Raw genomic sequence first — 21,594 nt, 5'->3', positions numbered from 1 at the left:
CTTACTTTCGTATTTGAAGTGCTCACTCGGTTCGAGATGATTTTCATAAAAGAGCTCTCACAATTTTTGCCTACCTCTGTACGGAAGAAACATGAGTTCACTTTCGTTAGAAGTTGTGATAACTGCGTTTCGGTTCCTCGGAGAAATAAAATATACATGTCAATCGTTTACATATGCCTTGATCGAGGGGCTACTAAATTACTAATTCAGATGTTCGAATCATTATTTCACCTAAAGTAAAAGGTCTTAAGTAAATCATTATAAACTACCAAAAAAATTAAGAAAACATCGGAAAACCATTTTTTACAATAATTGGGCTTTTTCCATGAGCGCACCCAGAGCGACCTTTCGGTGTCGACGCATCTGAACGGTCATGAAAATTACGCGACGCGATATCGCCGCCTGTTTCCATTGTCGAATCGAACCCCCACTGATGAGTAGATCGCTCCATTTGTAGTGCTACTAACTGGCACTTTGAAGCATTTATCCTAATATCTTCTTTCTAGCCCAATGCGGTGGATTACGTCAAACTCGACTTTCACCCAAACTAATTTGACTTACGCTTACTCCACAAATTTATACATTCATATAAATGTAAATTTGACGGTGAAATTAGTGAAGCAGTTTGGATATATAATTCAGATTGTACCTGATCATGTGAGAAAAAGATAACGGATTGATATGTTCAGACAGAAATTAGAAGCACTAGATTTACCAGTTGTTTTTCAATTCGGAAATTGGCTAAGAGGCACACCGAGTATAGAAGGAATAAGGAGAGAAACACCCAAAATGTAGTGAGAACGATGCGATGACCGTTTCCAAGAAACAAAAAGGAGCGATATTTTATCCCCGGAACACCTCTTTTGTCGTGCCAAGAAGGTCGACCACTTTTATCGCACTAACCCGTTTCCATGACCGTTCAGATGCATCGACACCGAAAGGTCGCTCTGGGTGCGCTCATGGAAAGAGCCTCATTAAATCAGGTGTATACATATTTATTCCGCGTGACTAACATCTAGGACACCAAACCTGGTTATTTGTCGGGTAGCCCTGCAAAACTAGAAAAAAATATAACCCCTCAGGCGATAATTTTTTTATCTTTGTATCGTTTGACATAGAATTATTACAGTCATTGTTTACTCGAATGTTAATACAAGAGCACGTTTTATTTGGTCTGTTGCGATTTTAATTTTTTAGTTAGCAATTAAATGGCTGAGTGTAACTCTCATGTAAGTATAAGGCATTTTTATATTATATTACCATGTTTAAAACAAATTAAATTGTTTTTTTTGGTGTAGCAATCTCACGCTAACGGCCCCGATGATGCAAAATCAAATCCAGAACCAAAGTTGTAAGTATTTCGAATTTTTTTGGAAATCTAACACCTAATTAGGCTTATGCAAGACCAATAAATTTATTTGATCGTTCACACCGAAGGTTTTTCAGCAGTCGGGTTCTTTTGAGATTGGTTAATCTTAATTAGAAGCTGTCTTTAAATTTATAATTTCCTATGGCAATTTCAACCTTTTTCCGTGTTGTAAAGGATCATGTTATTTTGTAACATTGTTGGAAAATAGTTGAGGCAGTATAGTGCGTAACTTTAAACAAGTAGCTACTTATAAAGTGTTTTTAATTTAAAATATGCACAGTATTATTGAGTTGCTTACGCACTATAGTTAGATACACTTGTAGGCTATTGGCCAATTGAAAATTACGATTAGAATTTATTTCTGTAAGCAATTTTAAGTTATTAAAGACCCTTACGAATATTTCTTAAAATACGGCAGCCTTATGAAGAACAGGGTACGCGGCAACGAAATAACTAAGTTTCGACACGTTTAGATCCAAGGATTTCGGCATTTCAAGTGCCATCGAGTTCCCAGCAACAGGTTTACCCGTTAACAGGTCAGGTATACACCTCCTGGAGGATCTTAATCCTAAGAACTTAAATACCACCTTGTGGCGTTGAAACTGCTAGTTCATATTTAATAATAAACCGCCTTCACAGTTAGGTATAAGCCGCCTCGTAACGTTGTTTCATAGATTTTTGAATATAACTTGGGGCTGTTCCATGTTATGGTATGCTTAACTTCTCTGTTGAACTTACTTTGATGCTTATATCTGTCTTCGTTATATTCCGGATAAAACGGGAGGGGGGGGGGGCTGAAAGTCAACGGCCAATAACTTAATAGGGACCCCGAAACAATCTAGGTACTTTTTAAAATTTCAGTAGCGTAACACATGCCCCCTTCGAACCATTTACGAAGTATTTATCTTAAAATGTAGTATTCAATGGCATTGTCCTTTCTGTTGTAGATTAGGTTAAACCCCTTTTCATAGTACAGTTAATTATAGCCTTATCGTAAAACAAGGGTATGAAAATTTTCTGATCTAATATCTCGTCCACGATATCGTTTAACTGAGCTAAATATAATGAATTGATTGTTGAGTGGAAATCCTCGATGGGACATCTGGACGAGAAATGGCACCGCGACCCCGACAATTGTGAACTTCCTATTTGATCCTGGGGTATAGCTTAAGAAAGATAAATGTACCTTTAACTAAAAGTAGTTAGAGTGGCTTACGGACAAGCAACACCTAAAGTAATACACGTACTCCATTTGGCTGTAAAGCACCACGCCCTCTTTTTCGGGGTTGTTTACACTTTTTTTTCTATGGCAGAAATTTACCTCTTTTAGCTTAAAACTAAAACCTCAAGACAGACCCACAAGCCTTAAGCCTGGTTCACACGGGCAGTGTTTTCCTGGTTTTCTATATTTTCTAATTTTACCGCCTTTTCCCCTGGTTCTGGGGCGCAGGAACACGACTGTACACACTGATAAAATTTGCCGGATTTTATCACGGCGAGCGCTGCCGGCGAACGAGAAAACGGATAACCTTTTTTTGAGAGGCGTTGGGTTCGACCAGTCAGCGAGCGTTATGCCGTCACGTGGTAGACACAAAAATTCTTAAGCCTACTTTTACAGACTTTCAAAATCGCTCCTTATAGCACGTGACAGCGAAAAGCTCCCTGATTAGTCGAACTCAAAGAGCTTCAAAAACCGGGAAAATAAAGTAGAGATATTTCAACATTTTTTTCTCCGTTTTCTCGTTCACCGGCAGCGCTGACGGCGGAAAAATCCGTTAAATTTGATCCGTGTGTACAGTCATTTTCCCGTGCGCCAGAACAACGGGAAAAGGTGGTAAAACGAGAAAATAGAGAAAATCAGGAAAACACTGCCCGTGTGAACCAGCCTTAGTATCAATATAGAAGTTTCTATGCCAAGACAGACTAAACGATACAATTTACCGTACTCAGGATTAAATAGATTGAAAGAGGGTGACTGCAATCGTCCCCAAAAGAAGGTGAAGATTATTAAAATAACAAATAATTTTTTTAACGGAGATTTATTATAGACATTTGCCTAACACGTGCAGCTCGTAAACCAGAGCCAAAAATTTATAACGCGTTCGTTCGTTATTTAGGGTGGTGCTTGAACGAGAACTTTTGAAGCAAATTCAAAGCTTATGACTTCATAACGATTTTTTTTAATTGGGAAAGAGCAGCTTGTATTGGTTATTGTAGCGAAAATATCCCAAGGCTGTTGATGGGTTGCGAACAAATTTTTACCTTGTGGTATGCGTTCCCATCTCTTGTAGAGGATTCTGAACACCTTCAATTCTATTTCAGCATTTACATCTTTCTTCGAATTAATGACGTTGTCAGAAATCTCTCATTAAAATAATAAGATTTATGACATAATCTTGGACCAACTTAAACTTTATATCCTTAAATTAAACTTTAAAAAGTAAAAAATATTAGTTTCCCCTTAAAACATTTAGCGTAATCTTTTGGTCGTGTTCACTTGAATAATAATATTTAATACACCGGTAGGTACTGTTAAAAAACTGGCTTTAGTTTTAAAAATGTATTAGAACCTCCGAAAAGACTAGGTAAATAAACAAATTCTGGTAATATAATGCAGCGCCTTTGATTCAAATCGATAGTTGAAGCACGTGTGCCTAAAATTACCGAAAACATTTGAGAAACTAACGCAATATTTATTAGTTTAGTTGGTTGACGAAACGCAATTTGTGTCATAGTCAATGGTGGTGAATCTAGTGGCGATTCATTTAATGACTCAAGTAACTTTTATACTTGAAACCTCCATATTTAAAAACAAATATAATATTAATAAATAAAGTAAAAAACCGATAGCAAAAGCAAGCTCGACAGTCTTAGCAGACCGGGTTAAACGACTTCTATCTTCCATAGTCCAGTTCTCAAGGTCACGTACGCAAGTAAAATGTGTATAAAGCTATTACACTGTGTAGATAATAAAGATATTTTAAAAAATAAAGATAAACAAATTCTATCTAGAATAAGTTACGTGCATACGCGTGATAATTTTTATTATAAATCACTCTGATCTTTTTACTTTAAAAATTGAAAAATATTTATTTTCGGAACGAAGGCTGTAAATATAATGTATCAATTTTAAACTGAGGTGTGGTTTACAGTTTAAATTAAGATACGATTTCCATTATTTGCAGCTTTTTATGCATTGTTATATTGTAGGAATCGCACCGTACAATAAAGTTAAAGAACATCCCTTTATAAGATTTACAAGTGATTAGCAATGTTTAGTAGATATACATCGATCGTTGTTATAAAAACTTCCGTATGGTTAACAACTTTGTCATCCAAAACTGTTGTTTGCAACCTAACGGTGAAAACGTTTGAAACCGGGAGCAATGGTTCGTCTTTCGAAGATTACCAATTAGGGGCCTTAGAAAAAATGGGAATTTTACATCAGTTATCATTTAATATCGGAAAGTAAATTATGTACATTTTAAACTTGTCTAATACGAAATCGCGACGGTTTTACTATTTAAATATATTTTTTTAACCTATAGAGAAATAAAACTAACAATATATATAGAATTAAAATAATTTTACTGTGTTATTATTCAGGGTATTTGTTACGTATTTTATGCGTGGGTGCTTTTGAATTGTTACTCGGTGATAAAAAATGCGTCGTAATTTGTTAACAGCTCGTTCACAACTCCATTATATGTATTCACTGTTAAAATAAAAAATGGTACGTTATAAAGGTTTTGCGAAAAATGAATGTATTGAGAAAATTGGGATACCCTGCATATGACCAATTAAAGTTTTATACAGGTAACAAATATTAATCCTTTACAGTTGCCAAATATCATTATTAAATTTATAAAAAAGTGCTTAATTTTTTAATAGCAAATTTATTTTATTTCATATAATATCAATAATAAAATAACCTTACTTTTTAGAAATGGGACGGCTAGTTCTGAACCAATACAATTACGAAAGAAACGAAATACTATTTATGGTATGTTATGACATTCCTGATTTTGACTGTTTCGATTATAGACAATTGAAAAGATACTATTCCAAAATCGATTATGGGCTTGGAATTGTATGTTTCTTACGCTTTAACATTTTTTAAGTAGTTTTCGCAAAATTTCGTAATTATAGATAAAAATAAACCAAACGTTCACTGGTCTTTTGATGAGTATCATAAATTTATTCGTTGCAAATTTGTTTAGGCAAGGTTTCACGTCACGGATGGACAAAATCAAAGACTAAAACAATTTCTAAAAATTCTATCAATGTTTCGAAAAATTTAAAAACAATTAACAATTTTTAGGGAAAACAAAGAATTTTAATTGAAAAATGAAATAAATTAATAATTAAAGTAAGAAAAAAAGTTAATTTAATTAATTACTAAGCCAAAGTTGCTTTTAAAAACATTGAGCGGTTCTTGGAAAACATTTAATTTTAAAGTTAAAAATATTTTTTTAAATACGGTTTTTTGAAAACCTTTCAAATCTTAAAAAATATTTTTAAAATATAATTTTTGAAACAAGCAATCTGAAAGTTAATAAAATATTTTTAAACTATCCTGTTTGGAAAACATTTATTTTGGAAGTTTTAAGAAAACTTATAATACGTTTTTTGAAAACATTAAATTACACTCTCGAGAAGCTAAATAACTAGTTGATGTTTGAAAGTATAGTTTCTAAAGTAACTCTTGTCAAACGAATACAGCATATATTGCTTTTTTTTTTAAATCGCCTTTTTTATTCTGATTTACTTTGTTTTATTTGAAGTTCCATCCCGTTACAAGGAATCGGCCATCGCCTACGCATATCAACGACAAACATTTAAAAAGACTGAAACTACTTGGGCATCCGAAACCACGGTCTTAGAAACGGTAAAAACAGTCTCTGACAGTAAACGGTTATTATTGGGTGGAGGTTCTGGCGAAAACCTTGCCTCATTTCAAACTTTGACGAGGAGTGTTGGACACCCGTTTCAAATTTAGAATTGCTATAGGGTGCTCGCTCAACCATTCGTTGTTCGAATACACACTTCGAGTATCTAGATGGCGGTCAACCAGTGTTTCTAATTTTTTCTGACCGAATTATTGTGCAAAGGGTAAAATATTATAGTACAACAATATAAATTATGGTACCAATATCAAATAGTATTAATTACTTTTAATTTAAAGTGGTTATTGCCAAAGATGCAGATTACTGTTCTCGCGTGTCGTTTCTTTATGGGGAATGTGATGCAGTCAGTATCGACCATAGGAATCGTAGTAACTAACTAAAGCGATTTTGGAAATTTTGCAGCGCGTGCTAATTAGTAATTCCGATTTCTTTGGTATCGACTATCGAGTGATCTAGCAACACTTAAACGTGGGCTTAATATTTCGTTTCCTTAAGGCAAAAACTACGTAATGGTAATTATACTTTTATTTAGTATAAAGTTACGTGGTTTTTGGCGATAGAACAACTTTTTGTATGTAGTACGTAATTTTTAATGCTTATAAGAAATTAATTTCCCTTCAGAAATCTGCGGAAGAGTCAAAGGCGAATAAATTGTTTGGATCGAAAACGTCTACTCCGAAAAAACGAAAGGGATTGAAAATAAATGGTAATCGATTAGCTCCGGGTTTAACAGAGGTGTCAACTATTTGTTCTGGTGCCAGTGGGGCTTCCAAAGGTCAGTCATCAATTTTGAATTTTATGTACGAGGTGCATAATTAAGATTTCATAGAATCAAATAATATTAAATAGACTTGAGAGTAAGCAGTGTTTTAAAGATACCTATTTTTGGGTCAAAATTAAATAATGGTCAGAATTAAACAATATGTACATAGGGTGTTGTTTTTTGCTTGAAAAAGTGATTTACAGGACCACACAAAGTTTATAAAACTGCGTCAGCTAGCGGCGAAAAAGGTTTCTTTGGCGATATTTGATATACTTAATATTTGTAACCATTATTTCAATCTGACCTGTATAGGACTTTAATCACCAGTTGCGCTCTGAAACGGTGTGTTTTAGCGAGTTTATTAAAGGTTTATTATCAAAAAACCATTTTTAATAACCATCATCACTAAAAATCTGCTTTATTTTTTTCTCTAATATGATATATTAGTTATTATAAGACCAACTAGTTGATCCGTATCGTATTTATGAGAAACCAACTAATTCGTCTATTAACATTTTGCAGAACGAAAAGAAGAATTTCCAAAGCGATCAACGGTATGTTGATACTTATACAAAATTTTTTTTATGGTGTTAAGATATATTATAGGAAGAAGCGAATGTATTGTCAAATTCAAATTAATTAAAAAACAAGGGTGTTAATACCATTTTAAACCAAACTATTAAACTGGATATATTGAACCCAAGAACTTAATTATAATGATACAGACTATTTTAAGCCAGTATGCTCCTTACCATTTAAGGAAGTCTTTTGACCTCATAGGGGGGTAGCGGATGAATCAAACCGGGATGATAGATGAAGCTCGGGCTTAATTCCATAATGCACTTCAGAAACCATATTTTTTCAAAATGAAGGTTATTTCAAGATGGCGTACAGGAGATATCCTAAATGTTGGATATCTTTGATTCGCTCTGTCGGAAAAGGGTGTTCCATACATCAAAAATAATACCAGTTATAATTTGCTTTGTGTAGCATTTTGAGGGCAGGCTGATCCTGCCAATCCGTTTTTTTTATTGACCGGCTATTATTCAAAACACATTTATACAGTAAATTATTTTTGGAAATATAATGAAAAACTGGCTATTGGTTATCAAATTCAAAAAAATAAAGGTGGAAATATCGTATTAAAGGTAACGAAAAAAGCTAGTTAAAACTAAATAAAATTAAGAAACTTAAATGAAAATTGAACATTTCAAATTAAGCTTCAAAAGCAAATGAAGTTAGTAAAATAACATATTCTGGCATTTAAGTAGTAGTTATGATTTCGCTGCCATTTTGGATACTCGCTAATCAGCCAATTGGCCTGTTATTATGTGTTGAAGAGGTTTTCATACAAATATTATATGACTTAATACCACATCAAATATGGGGGGTGGCGGAGTGGTTAGCACTTTCGCCTCGCAGCAAGAGGAGCCGGGTTCGATCCCAACTTGTGGCACTGGGTGCAAACTCGGAACAACTCCTTCCGCGTCAAGTTTGCAAGTTCTCTCCCCACTGGTTTAAGGGGTTTTCCCCCAAGATCTTCGGTTTCCCCTTCCATAAAAATTTGTTAAGGTTAAAGGTAATAGTTAGTGTAGGGAGCTGTTGGCTCGCGTGGCTTGCAGGGCTTGCCACCACCCTCCTACGCATTGTAACCCGGCCACTTGAATTAAAGGCTTTAAAAGTCGCTCGATAACTTGCGAATAAGGTGGTGCCTTGGGTATTAGCCTAGCTGATTATTATTATTATATTATTACTCTTGTTCAAATATGACTTACCCCGACGAAACCATAAAAATTGCTTTAATTAACGCTAACAGCTTACAAGATTCAAGGGATTCGTGATACAATTGTATGACGTGACGTTACATATTTCCAACAATTATTTATAATCCTACAACTATCTATTATTTATAAATATTTTCTTTTATGACCATGGTTGACTAAGTTAATAATTATTAAAAACAAAAGATCTGCTACTTCACGGTTTATTTTAATTAAAATCTCTCGGGAGCTTTCGGACCGAGGTTCTTCTTCAGCCGCGTCTTACAATAGTTCTTTTTATAAAGTAACGTGGCCTTCTTGTTGAAATGTTGCTCTTACGTCACAGTCTCTTACTTTGACAAGCCTACTAGCACGCGCTAAGGTCGCGAGGAATATAGCTTTTTCTAGAGCGCGTGCAAATCGCTCGTGCGAAGAATACACAAATAAAGCTGGGTCTTAATTACAATTAATTAATTACAATTTTCAATTTCCTAACATTCCAAATAAGATTTAAATTTTTTAAAATTAATAATAAACAACCATTAAAAAACAACAATGAAAAAACAATAGTAAGTACAACCAACTTTGCCTACAGAGTCGGGAAATAATATTAGGATACTCGTAAAATGTCCAAGGAAAGCTGTGGTAGCCATGATGATTCCCAATGTGGTATGCCAGTAAGACTTTCACTCCCTCCATTTGCGATACAATGCCGCCAATTGGATATTAAGCCATGGCTCACCTTTTTATTATTTTCAATTTTAAATACCGCAATTTATGACTGACTGGACCCGTGTGACGAAGATCATTCTGAGTTATTAAAAAGCTTCGGTTGAAGATGTGAATTGAGTTATTTCAAATCTTTTTAAGGTTAAGATAATGCCTAGATGGTTTTAAAGGTTAAGATAATACCAAGAATGTATTTATTTATACTCAGGGATAATGAATATGTCGAGACTATCGACGGACACGTTGAGGCCCTAACCCCGTCACGCTAAGGGGGGGGGGGAAAGGAGGTGGTCTTATTTTTGCGTCCTCGCAGTAGCGTTAGTCGCGTCGAAAAACTTAATACTGCAATCTCATTGGTTCTTTAAGATTATTTGATTTTATTAAAGCGGGGGAGCATACCGGGGGCCCCAACGGGTGGAATTGGAGAAACGCTAAAAATAATCTCGACGTATTCATTCTCCCTGAGTCCCTGAGTATCAATAAATTCATTCTTGGTAATGCCTAGATGGTTTTCACTTTTCTAGCGGTTACTTTTTACAATTTACATAAAAAGGTGGTTTGACTCATCCCGTTAATCCAGGCACATACGCAACACGGTGGCAATGTATTGTTACAAGTTAATGGCTTTAAAAGTCGCTTGATGACTTAGGCCGAAGGTGGTGCCTTGGGTATTAACCTAGCTGATTATAATTATGATTATTAGTTTCTAAGGCTCGTGACCGAACATTCCAACTATAAGAAATTAATAACTTAGTACGGAGCAAGTTAAAATTGTTCAAAGAGCAACGAGCCTAAAAATTCATGATAATTAAGTCAATCCATGGTTTCACTGGTTTTTAAAGGTTTCTTTTAAAAACTTGATTGCCAATAAAATAACTAATTTAAAACCAACTTGTTTCTTAATAAAATTCGCATAATTTATGAGATGTATGCTGTGTTGTTTCGATAGAATATCTTGTAGGATAAGCAATTCTTTGTACTATTATAATTTTTTATTTCATTTTATGGAAATTTTAATTATAAGCGTAAAAAGCTACTTAGGAACGGATTTACAGCTAAAGATGTAAAGATGTAATTGTGGTATAGAAAACTTAATTGTTAGAACACGAACCAAAGATAATGGCATTCAAAATATCGCGTTAACACCAACATGAAATAGCCACTGTTTTTAAAAAGCTACCGTTTTGAGAGTTCTTAGACAAATGTAGGCTATCCCGACAAATTCTCCATGAACGCTGATAGTTTTTCTGGTACCGCCTTTTGGGATTTGGGGAAGCTGTTGGCTCACGTGGCATGAAGAGTTTGCAACCCACTTCCTTAGCAGTTAAGTTCAGCTACCTGAATAAATGGCAATTAAAGTGTTTACAATAACTTACACCTAGGGTATTAGCCTAGCTGATAATTATTATAATTTCTATAGCTCGAGGACAATCTTTCCATGTGATTGTCAAATTTTCATTTTATGCACGGTAAAATTTGGAACCACAGTTGAAGTTACAATAAAGGAAAAATATACAACATATATTTTTACTTTATTATAATACGCTTCTTTTCGATTAATCAAACATATGTTAACACGTGAAAAGAAAGACATAATTTGTGTATAAGCATGTAAGCTATTGAGTAAAATTTTAATAATAATAATAGAGGTGGAGTTGGATTCGTTTATAGTAAAAGTTTTTATCTTAACAACAATATCAGCGTCAAAGTTTTCGACATTATTCCGGGCTTTTGCCAGAGAATAATACTCCATTTTAATGTGCCAAAGATACAAATTGCGCTATATAACTGTTATATCTCACAAGTAAATTCGGAGGCAACCGATCTTCTCGATGCTGTCAATAAGGATATTTTAAACATTTCCCCAGAAAACATTATGATAATCGGCGATTTTAACTGTACACTTCAACCGAAACTCGACCGTATAAATACTTATGAAACAAGAAAGGTAGTTTGCGAGTGTCTACAAACGCTAATAAACCGTCACAAACTAATAGACGCGTATCGTACCAGATTCCCCGAAGAAAACAAAATGTCTTGGACCAATAGCGGTGATCCGAACAAACAAGCTCGTCTCGACCGCTATTATATTTCCCCTGGTTTATATCCATTTATGAAAAACATTCAAATCAGACTTGGTGGAGCGAAATCCGACCACCTGGGAGTTTATTTGGAATTTGATATACCAGAGGTAAATGACAATAGAAGTACCAGCGATATTTGGTCTTTTAATAATTCGCTATTAAAAGACGGAAAGTTTATAAATATCTTTAAATTTAACTGGGGCATTTGGATTAAGAGCTTCCCGGATAGGGGATCTGAAAAACTAAAATGGTGGGAATCAGTGAAATACAAGATAAAAAATTTAACTAAAGAATACACGTACAAGTCTACAGTTAAAAAAAACGATGAAATTGGCGATCTTCTAGACAAAATCGAAAAAGGAAACATACCTGAGTGGGAAAGGATTGTTCACACGAAAAAACTTGAATTTCTACAAAACGAAAAAGCTGAGGCCATGTTGGTGCGTAACAATATAGACTTCTCCGTTGTTGCCCAATATTCCTGCTTCCAGTTAGCTGAGCTGGAAAAATCCAAGGCTATCAATAGACTGATTTCTGTAAAAAAAATAGTGGGTTAGAAACTACTTCACAATCCGAGTTGTACTTAGAAATTAAAAAATATTATACTCACCTCTATGACGTCGAACCTGTTGCAGACTGCGCTTCTTATATCCAAATTATTCCTCAACTTAATGATGAACAAAGTGCCACGTGTAAAGGCGATATTACGAAGAAAGAACTGTTAGATGTAATATCTAATCTAAAAACTGGTAAATCACCTGGGGCCGATGGCCTCACCGGCGAATTTTATAAATTTTTCTGGTTTTTAATCGGCGATACCTTATACAATGTTTTTAATAATATTGTAAATATGTATAAAATCCCTAGCTCCTTCGCGAGTGCAATAATAGTTTTAATTTTTAAAAAAGGCGATCCACTTGAGCTGGGGAACTGGCGTCCAATTTCCCTGCTCAATGTGGATTACAAGATAATAGCCAAAGTTTTCGCTAATAGAATTCGTACTGTAATTAAAAATATCGTCCATGAAGACCAAACGTCAGGGATACCAAATAGGATAATTCTTTCAAACCTAAGTATTATGCGCGATATAATCCATTATTTTAGTAGAAATTCTGGAGAAAAACTCGCAATAGTCTCTTTAGATCAAACCAAAGCTTTTGATCGTGTTTCGCACGAGTATTTGCTTTCAATCTTAAAGCACGTTAAAATTGGTAATACCATACTCCATTTTATTAAAGCAATTTATCAAACCGCTGAAGCGCGGGTAAAAGTAAACAAAAACTATACTGCAAAATTTCCAATAAAAAAAGGTATTCGCCAGGGGGATCCCCTGTCGTCGTACCTTTTTGTGTTATCTCTAGAGCCGTTCTTGTGCCACTTACGCGAGAAGCTATCGACTCATGGTGTCGTTTTACCCTTCATTCCTAGGCCGTTGGTAGTGAGCGCCCTCGCCGACGACCTAAATAACTTTATTTCTACCGATTCTGGGCTAGTTATTCTGAAAACGGAGTGTAATAAGTACTCCCAGTTTAGTAACGCGAAGATTAATTTAAACAAGAGTAGCGGGCTCTGGCTTGGTGCCTGGCGGAATCGCTCTGATAAACCGCTAGACATTAAGTGGAGTAACTCGGTTATCAGTGTCCTAGGCGTCGATTTTAATGTTGATGGCTCGTGGCAGGAAATTTTTTTTTAAAAACAAATCTTGGAATTGGACAAAAAATTAAACGCGGCAAACGACATCAAGCCTCGACTCTCGTATAAGGCAAGGGCACAGCTGTGCAACATTGAAATTTCCAAATTTTATTACCAGCTCCCAATTACAAAGCGCCCCCTGGAGTACTCGGAGCCCCTAATCAAAAAATGTCTTACCTATATTTGGGATACTACTAAGCACTGGGTGTCAAGAGACGTGGCACTCGAACCCGTTATCAGTGGCGGCTTGGGTCTTAAGTCTCTGGACACACAGTGGAAAGCTTTTACTCTAACTAGACTCCAGAGAATTGTATTAAATGAAGCCCATAGTGCCGAAATTGGTTTTTTTGATTTTTATACAGGGTCTTTTTTTTTGCTCGGAAAAGTGTTTTTTTTTCAAAAACTATTTATAGTACCGATTTCAAATTTGGAAGGTCAATTCTCTATACCGGGGGACATCAGTTTGAGAAATTTGAGCGTTTTCGGTAATGTTTTTCACCAATTTTGAAAAATTATTTTTCGACCACTAGGTGCGAGATAAAAAATTTCTATTATAAAGTTGTAGGCCGTCATCGAAAACCCTTAAAAATTGTTCACTCGACGAAAAACAATTTATTTATCAGTGAAAATTCGAGCTTGAAAAATTTACAAGTTGGTGAAGCCAAATTACGATTGTTTGAAACGATAATTGAAACCGAATTACCTAATCCAGTTGAAACTTTGGTTAAAAAAACGACCGGATTTAAAAAACACGAGGCTATAGGTCAATCCTAAACATGCATTGGGTATTTAAAGGAAAACTTTGGGAGATTATTATCAGTGTTTGATAATATTTCGAACAATGCCTCGTTATTCAGTAGCTGAGCGTACCGAGATAGTTGCCATTTACTATGGAGAAGCAGCGCAAAACCTTAGAAGAGTGACTGAAATCTTCGCAGAAAGACTTCCAAATGGAGCACCATCTGTAAATACAGTAAGACGAGCAATTCACGATTTCAATCAATTTGCAACCTAGGTTTCGCGGATTGGGTCAACCGGATTTAGACTTCGAGAACAATGTACTCGCGTACTTTGTGGCATATCCTCGTCACAGTTGCGCTAACGCCGCTGCTGATTTGGGTTGTTCTGCAAATCGTGTGTGGAAAATTCTTCGTAAGAATCGCTATCACCCATACAGAGCTACGCTCCACCAAGGACTAATTGACGGAGACCATCAAAGACGTTATGAATTTAGCAACTGGTTACTAAATGCTGTCCAAGAAGATAGACAATTTTTGCGCCATGTTTTGTTCTCCGACGAAGCGTCATTTTCTAGAGATGGGCCCTTTAATCATCAAAACAGCCATCTTTGGTCTGACATCAACCCACATTGGGGTTTTGAATATCATCACCAGGTTCAATTTGAACGGGTCAATGTTTGGGTTGGACTTGTTGGAAACCGTTTGATTGGTCCCTTTTTCCTGCCGACGAACCTCAACGGCCAAAGGTATTTACATTTTCTACAGAATGAACTGAGTGACGCAATCGACGACCTTCCATTGGCTGAAAGACGTCAGTTGTGGTTTCAGCAAGATGGCGCCCCTCCGCATTTTTCCCGGCAAGTAACTGAGCACCTCAACAACGAGTTTCCTGAAAGGTGGATAGGGAGAAATGGTCCAGTGCATTGGCCAGCAAGGTCACCTGACCTAACACCGCTGGATTATTTTCTCTGGGGATTCGTTAAAGCAAAGGTATACGCCACGCCCATTGAAACTAGGGAGGAACTCATTAGACGAATAATCAGTGCTTGCCGAGACGTCACACCAGAAATGGTAGAGAAAGCGTTTGAGAACTTAATTGTCCGCGCACAAACCTGTGTTGCAGCCAATGGTGATATTATTGAAAATGTTTTGTAAAAATTTATGTGAATAAAATATCTGCATTTAAAAACCAAACGTGTACATTTTTTCAAGTGTGAAAACTCTACTACGTTTGTATTAGACTTGTTCCCTTTTCAATTATCGTTTCAAACAATCGTAATTTGGCTTCACCAACTTGTAAATTTTTCAAGCTCGAATTTTCACTGATAAATAAGTTGTTTTTCGTCGAGTGAACAATTTTTAAGGGTTTTCGATGACGGCCTACAACTTTATAATAGAAATTTTTTATCTCGCACCTAGTGGTCGAAAAATAATTTTTCAAAATTGGTGAAAAACATTATCGAAAACGCTCAAATTTCTCAAACTGATGTCCCCCGGTATAGAGAATTGACCTTCCAAATTTGAAATCGGTACTATAAATAGTTTTTGAAAAAAAACACTTTTCCGAGCAAAAAAAGAGACCCTGTATAACTAAAAGCAATATTTATAATATGAGTTTCCGCGTGTTCTCGTTAAAAAACATTGATTTTAACTACGATTTTATGCCTCGTTTCTACCATGATTATATAAATTTTTTAAAATTAATTGATTTTAGTACAGAAAAACCAAACTGTATAGAAGAATTTTTAAATTTACCCTTACAAAATAACCCGACTATAAACAATCTTAAATTACATCGTAAATGGTTCGAGTGTAGAATCCTCTATGTCCGAGACATAATGAAAATTGATAATCGTAATTTTTTCAACCCCTTTGTAAATAATGAAAATTATCAAATATCCGCTCCAATAACGAGAGTGATCAACAGAGAGTTTAAAATCTTAATAAATGAAATACACAAAATCTTTCCTGTTAACCAAATTTATCTGTGGGAAGAAGGCCGACCCGACGCCGATAGAAGTTTAAAAACAATAAAAATTAAAATCGGAGAAGAATTAAAATGCTTTGTGGACTGTAATAAAAACGACGTTAAAAATGTGCTAAAAATAAGAAATGAAAATGATAGAGCCCTAAAAATGTTTATTCTCAAAGAAACCGATATTAAAATTAACTACAGGTGTTTTTGGCGCGGCCATTACACTGGTAGGGAATCCAATATATTATATCGCCTTCTCAAAGGCAATGTTATTACCCCTGAAACCGCCTTCCATGTTTTTAACCTGTCAAACATTTGTCCTCTTTGTTCAAAAGTGAAGGGCACACTGGAGCACCTTTACTTTCATTGTGAAACGACATTAAAGTTTTTAAATGAAATTTCTGTAAAAATAGGGCTTTTCAACAAAGATTTTAAAATTACAGATCATTTATTTTTATATTGGTTTAACATTACATATAAAAACGATTTTAACAAATGTATAACACTAATTTTAAACATAGCTAAACTAATTATTTATTTTGCATACCAAAATGCAATGAACTCTGTTAAATTAAATTATATAATAATAATGAAAGAGGCTTTTCTGATTAAACTTTTAAGATGTTGTACATACCATTTAGAACTAGATAAGAGGAACGAACCTAATATACTCAATAAATTAATTGGTGCGAATATATGTAAATTAGATATGGAAGGTAACATTGCCTTAAATTGGAAATTTTAAGTTTTTCTCTGTTTGTTAATCAATGTATTTTTGTTTATTTTGTTGTTTTCCTTTTCTTGTAAATATTTTTTGTTGAATAAACGTCTACCTGCTTAGTCAGGTAGGCTTAAACTGAAAAAAAAAAAAATAATAATAATAATAATAATAATAATAATAATAATAATAATCCGCTAGGCTAATACCAAAGGCTAGGACCCCTTTGGCATAATACGGAATATATTTAAGGGGTTTTCTTTGAAGCCGGTTGCATAAGCCTCTTTGAGTTTTTCAATGTAACTAAGCGATTTCTTATTCAAAAGGACATCAAATGGGATTTGACTAGCCCTATGGATAGATTAATCGTCGAAACCCAGCATCTCCTCGCAAACTATCAGGCGCGGAAGTCCACGAGTATGTTAGAGGATCAAGCGAAAAGCCACAAAGTAAGTGCGATTTATGCAAGTCTAAACAGACCTTTTAACTGAATTGAAACTTTCAATCCCGTTATCAGAAAATGTATTGCGCAATTTAATTGTTGCTAATCGGTGATTGATCCTTGAATTTTTCGCCATGAAATCTTTTCAAATACTAAATAACGAATCACAAACCGGTGATAGCCATCATGGGTGTCTAAACTTCATGGGTAAACTAACCATGACTTTGATAACCAGTCCCGCCTAATAACAAGCTACGAATTAGGAAAAATCATTGACGAGAGGGCTTTGCCAGGGTTAATTGTTCCTAAATTGTAAACTTGGTTGAAAAGCCGCAAGATGAAACTGTTTTAACAAGCCAGTTACTGGGCTCTGAAACCAAATACATTAAATTAAAAATGCCGACACTAGAGGGGTTCGTTGTTCCCCATTAAGAAGCACGCCCTACCAATAAACTTGTTTTGAGATCATTTAAAACAGAGGCCCATCTTTCCTATTTAAAAATCTCATTCTCTCAAAGAAGTTCTTTATAGTAAGTTCAGAATTTTCAAATAGGGTCAAACTGCCAAACTTACCATAAAGTCGTCACTCCAAAAACCAAAAATAGTGGAAAACAGTCAAATACCCAATTCAAAATGTGTACAAAATCAAACATGTTTTGTTTGCGGAACCAAGATTGCCTGGAACAATTTTAACTCTTCATAATCTGAAATTTTACAGAATAACTTCAACCCTTTTCTTTCAAATATTCAAAAGTTACCAAAATGCTGGAAAAGAGTTGGAAAACTGCTTGCAAACGTTTTTCATTTGTGGGTGGAATTTTTGAATTATTCAAACATTGTACATTTTATTAAATTTATTAAAGGCAATATTTAATAATCTGATGATGGAAAACGTGGCTTTGTCGGACCAGTGGTCAGCTATTGCCAAGAAAGCCAATCATCGCGAACAGACGCTATGCAGATGCGATTATCTGGAAAAGGTTTGAAAATATTTCGAAGCTATGGTATCACGTAGAGTTGAATAAAAAAGCTTAATTTATCTATTTAGATTGAGAATGTATGTAAAGTTTTGATCGACGCTTTTGACATTGCTACTGAGCTAAAAGACTCTACATCCCAAAAGGATTATAATAGATTGTTTTATAAGAACATGGATATTCCACGTTCAAGTAAGAGGCGATCAATTTAAAAAAACGAAAAGTGTTTTTTAAGTCTAAAGAAACATAGGTGGAGCCTGAATTTAACCCTGGTTAAAGGATAAATTTGATCCATTTCTTATTGGATGAACCGATGACCACAGTAATTATATACTGAACATTAAGCGTGCTTCATCGTTGGCTCCGCCAGGAGATTAAACTATTAAAGAATAGTTTAAGAATTAAATTATCAGCTAAAAATAAAAAAATAAATTTCCAATTGAATTCTTTCACAAAGGTTTGGTCTTACGAATGCAGATGGAAATTTTAACACTGAACAATATTTTTCCCTCCGGAAATTCTTATTGGAATAAATTACATAAAAAATGTCTGAAAAAATATCTTCAGTATTTTGCAGTTTGACCGTAAAAATACAGAAATAAAATATAATATTGGTGGTTATGGTGAGACCGTCTTGCATAATCTATTGATCTTAATAGGCAGTAGCGCAATACCTTTATTTGTCTCTAGGAAATATTTTATTAAAATTAATTTTTAGATAATTTGACAACTTTTTATTCAAAGGCTTGAGCTACGAAGATGATCTCGCAAAGCGTCTCGATCGACTAGTAATTTTGGAACATGGTATCGCTGATGAGAAATGGAAAGTCTTAGACGAAATTATGAGTACTTTTCGGGATCTGTCGGAAACACCAGAAGGCCACTCCATGGATGACTTTATTGCACGGTGAGATGTTTCCACCACGTTTAATCGAGAAAGCAATCTACCTCATAGAATAGATTGTCCATCTGTGTTTTTATAGTGTTCAATTTCTTGAAGCAACAATATTACGTTTTTCTACTAAAAGCTTTTAGTAGAAAATAAATGGTCCAAAATAACATTTCGTTATAGGACATTAAGTATAATATTTCACTGAAACTCAAAATAAGTGAACCACCTTATAATAAGTCTATAGGGGTTCAATCACATTAATTGCAGCTTTAAAGTTTAATAGTAAAATTTTTCACCCGAAATGTTTTCCCAAGCTATTGGCGTAAACATATAATAAAGAATGCTATATCATATGCCAATGTATATATGCTACTATAGCTATATACGGCTATTTTTATTATCGACTAGATTGTGCTGCAGGTGTAAGACGCTCACGAACGCTGTGAGCCGTAAACTCTCCATTCTGTTGGACGCCAAAGCAAAGAGAGACAGGCGAGCACCGACTGAACTCAACAGGGAACTCTACAATTGGTAACGCGATTTTTTTAACTGTTTAAAATTGTTTAAGTAAAGCGTTATTTTTCGAAGCATCCATAATTTAACATTTTATTGTAAAACCTCTACCTTTGTTACTTCCAAATTTTTTTCATTTGAAATTTTTTATTTTATTAGACTTCACCAATTAAAAATTTTATATCTTGTAACTTTTTTACTTACAAATCGTTTTTTTTTATTTGAAATGTGATTTTAATAATAGTTTAGCATTAAAAGCAATTTTAAATGGTAATCTCTGGCTGGTACTACTGTCAATGAAATGAATTAGTTGAGCTTGTAACGCTTAAGCAAATAGGAAATTTACGGTTTCATCAATTGGGCTAAGTCCAGGCGAATGCTTAGTCGTTTTTGCTCAAACCATTCTTATTGTTAAATTTAATCCAAAAAATTTTTTTTAATTTACTTGATCTATTATTATTAGACTTGATCAAAAGTTCTCTCGTTTCCTCATTTTAAAGCACCCAAAAATCGCAAAAACTCGATTAGTGTTTCCACCGATCTAACATAAATTCATATAAGGGGTCTTAAAAGCCAAGCAGATACTGGCCAATGACGAATTTGGGGTGATATATGTTAAATTTAATGTGAATATTGACCAAAATTTAGTAAAGGTGATCTACGACGATGAATTTATCTGTGGCATATCTGTGTGATATTCTAATTCCAATACTTAAAAACAATAATATATTTCTATCAATATCAGTGAGAAGTCAAGTTGAAAAGGGAAGTTTCCTTGTGTGGTTTTCTTGAGTATTTTTACTTAACTCGGGTACAATAAGTATTTAAAATAGTTTATCTAAAGAAGCACCAAAAATCGCCCCATAACTCATCAGATACTACAGTTTCTCGTTGAGCACTGCTACTCCTTTATATTTACCTTTTTCATTTTATTATAAATTTACATTTACTGACCATAGAGATCGGCGTTTGAATAAGAAATTATCCAATTATTTATTTTTATTCATATCTAGGGCTCGGGGATTGGTAAACCTTTATCCATAAATAAAAGTTTCCAGTTTATCCGATAAATTATTATTTGAATAAAGCTGTTCTTCGTATTATTCGATTAATTTTATCCGAATAAATTAACCACTTCATATTTTGTTTAATTTTATCCGAATAAATTAACCACTTCATATTTTGTTTAATTTGATCACCGCTTATTTATCGTTTAATACTTTTGTTTATCTAAGGAATTCTATACTCGTAATTAAAAGTTATTTATGTCAGCTTTTTTTACAGTTAATTTTTCAACCAAATGAAAACTTATGTGTAAACTTATTTTATTTCGTAAATTAAATTAACTGTTTTATGATTTTCGGTCAAGTTCTTTATTTAGATAATATAGCTATTTTTCGATAAAGGGTAACGGCAATCGTACATAAATTATATAAATTAGCTATTGTCGGAAAAAAAGTACTTTTGAACTTTTGTTTCTTATAACCTTTCGAAAATCCGAAATTCGAACAATTTAACTACATTTGTCAAACGCTAGAAATATTTAGTTTTCGGCAGTGAACTGCGCGTTACGATGGCGAAAGCTTCGGTACAAGATATAGATAAAGCTACCGAGGAAATGGGCCGCAACCCGGTTTCTGCAAACGGTACAAGTACCACCAGGTTTCTTCAAACGGTACAAGTACCACCAGGTTTCTTCAAACGGTACAAGTACCACCAGGTTTCTTCAAACGGTACAAGTACCACCAGGTTTCTTCAAACGGTACAAGTACCACCAGGTTTCTTCAACAGTACAAGTACCACCTGGTTTCTTCAACAGTACAAGTACGGATGCCCACCCTCTCGAGACATTTATCTTTGACTCCAGGCCCTAGGCTATGATAGAGTCTCTAATTTTCTGGTCTGCAGATCTTCAAGACCAGTTCAGCCACGTTAGCGCGACACCTGCTTTTTTAATTTGGTAACCCAATATTTAAGGGGTATGTGTCAAAGTACATACATCTTATTTCATTTCTAGCCTTTCTAATGGGAAT

At 34.5% G+C, this 21,594-nt stretch overlaps 1 protein-coding gene across 3 annotated transcripts; it reads left to right on the top strand.

The window, feature by feature from the left end:
* Positions 1–1,115: 1,115 nt before the first annotated feature.
* LOC149956183 (uncharacterized) lies at positions 1,116–19,752 on the top strand. 3 transcript variants are annotated; one of them, XM_090164658.1, is made up of 11 exons: positions 1,116–1,229; positions 1,299–1,351; positions 5,314–5,372; positions 6,154–6,257; positions 6,898–7,051; positions 7,562–7,593; positions 17,064–17,186; positions 18,043–18,159; positions 18,228–18,348; positions 18,901–19,063; positions 19,457–19,752. In XM_090164658.1, the coding sequence occupies exons 1-11, from the start codon at positions 1,209–1,211 to the stop codon at positions 19,581–19,583; spliced, it is 1,074 nt and encodes a 357-aa protein (XP_090020784.1). In that variant the 5' UTR covers positions 1,116–1,208; the 3' UTR covers positions 19,584–19,752. The 3 variants fall into 3 exon arrangements, with proteins under 3 accessions (XP_090020784.1, XP_090020783.1, XP_090020785.1); XM_090164657.1 differs by having other exon boundaries at positions 17,046–17,186; XM_090164659.1 differs by lacking the exon at positions 17,064–17,186.
* Positions 19,753–21,594: the final 1,842 nt, after the last annotated feature.

This window comes from Leiobunum rupestre, chromosome 2 (assembly GCF_980474605.1).
Source record: "Leiobunum rupestre chromosome 2, qqLeiRupe1.1.hap1, whole genome shotgun sequence".
NCBI lineage: Eukaryota > Metazoa > Arthropoda > Arachnida > Opiliones > Sclerosomatidae > Leiobunum > Leiobunum rupestre.
The sequence above is the reverse complement of the archived record's forward strand: the minus strand, read 5'-3'. Positions and strand labels throughout refer to the sequence as shown.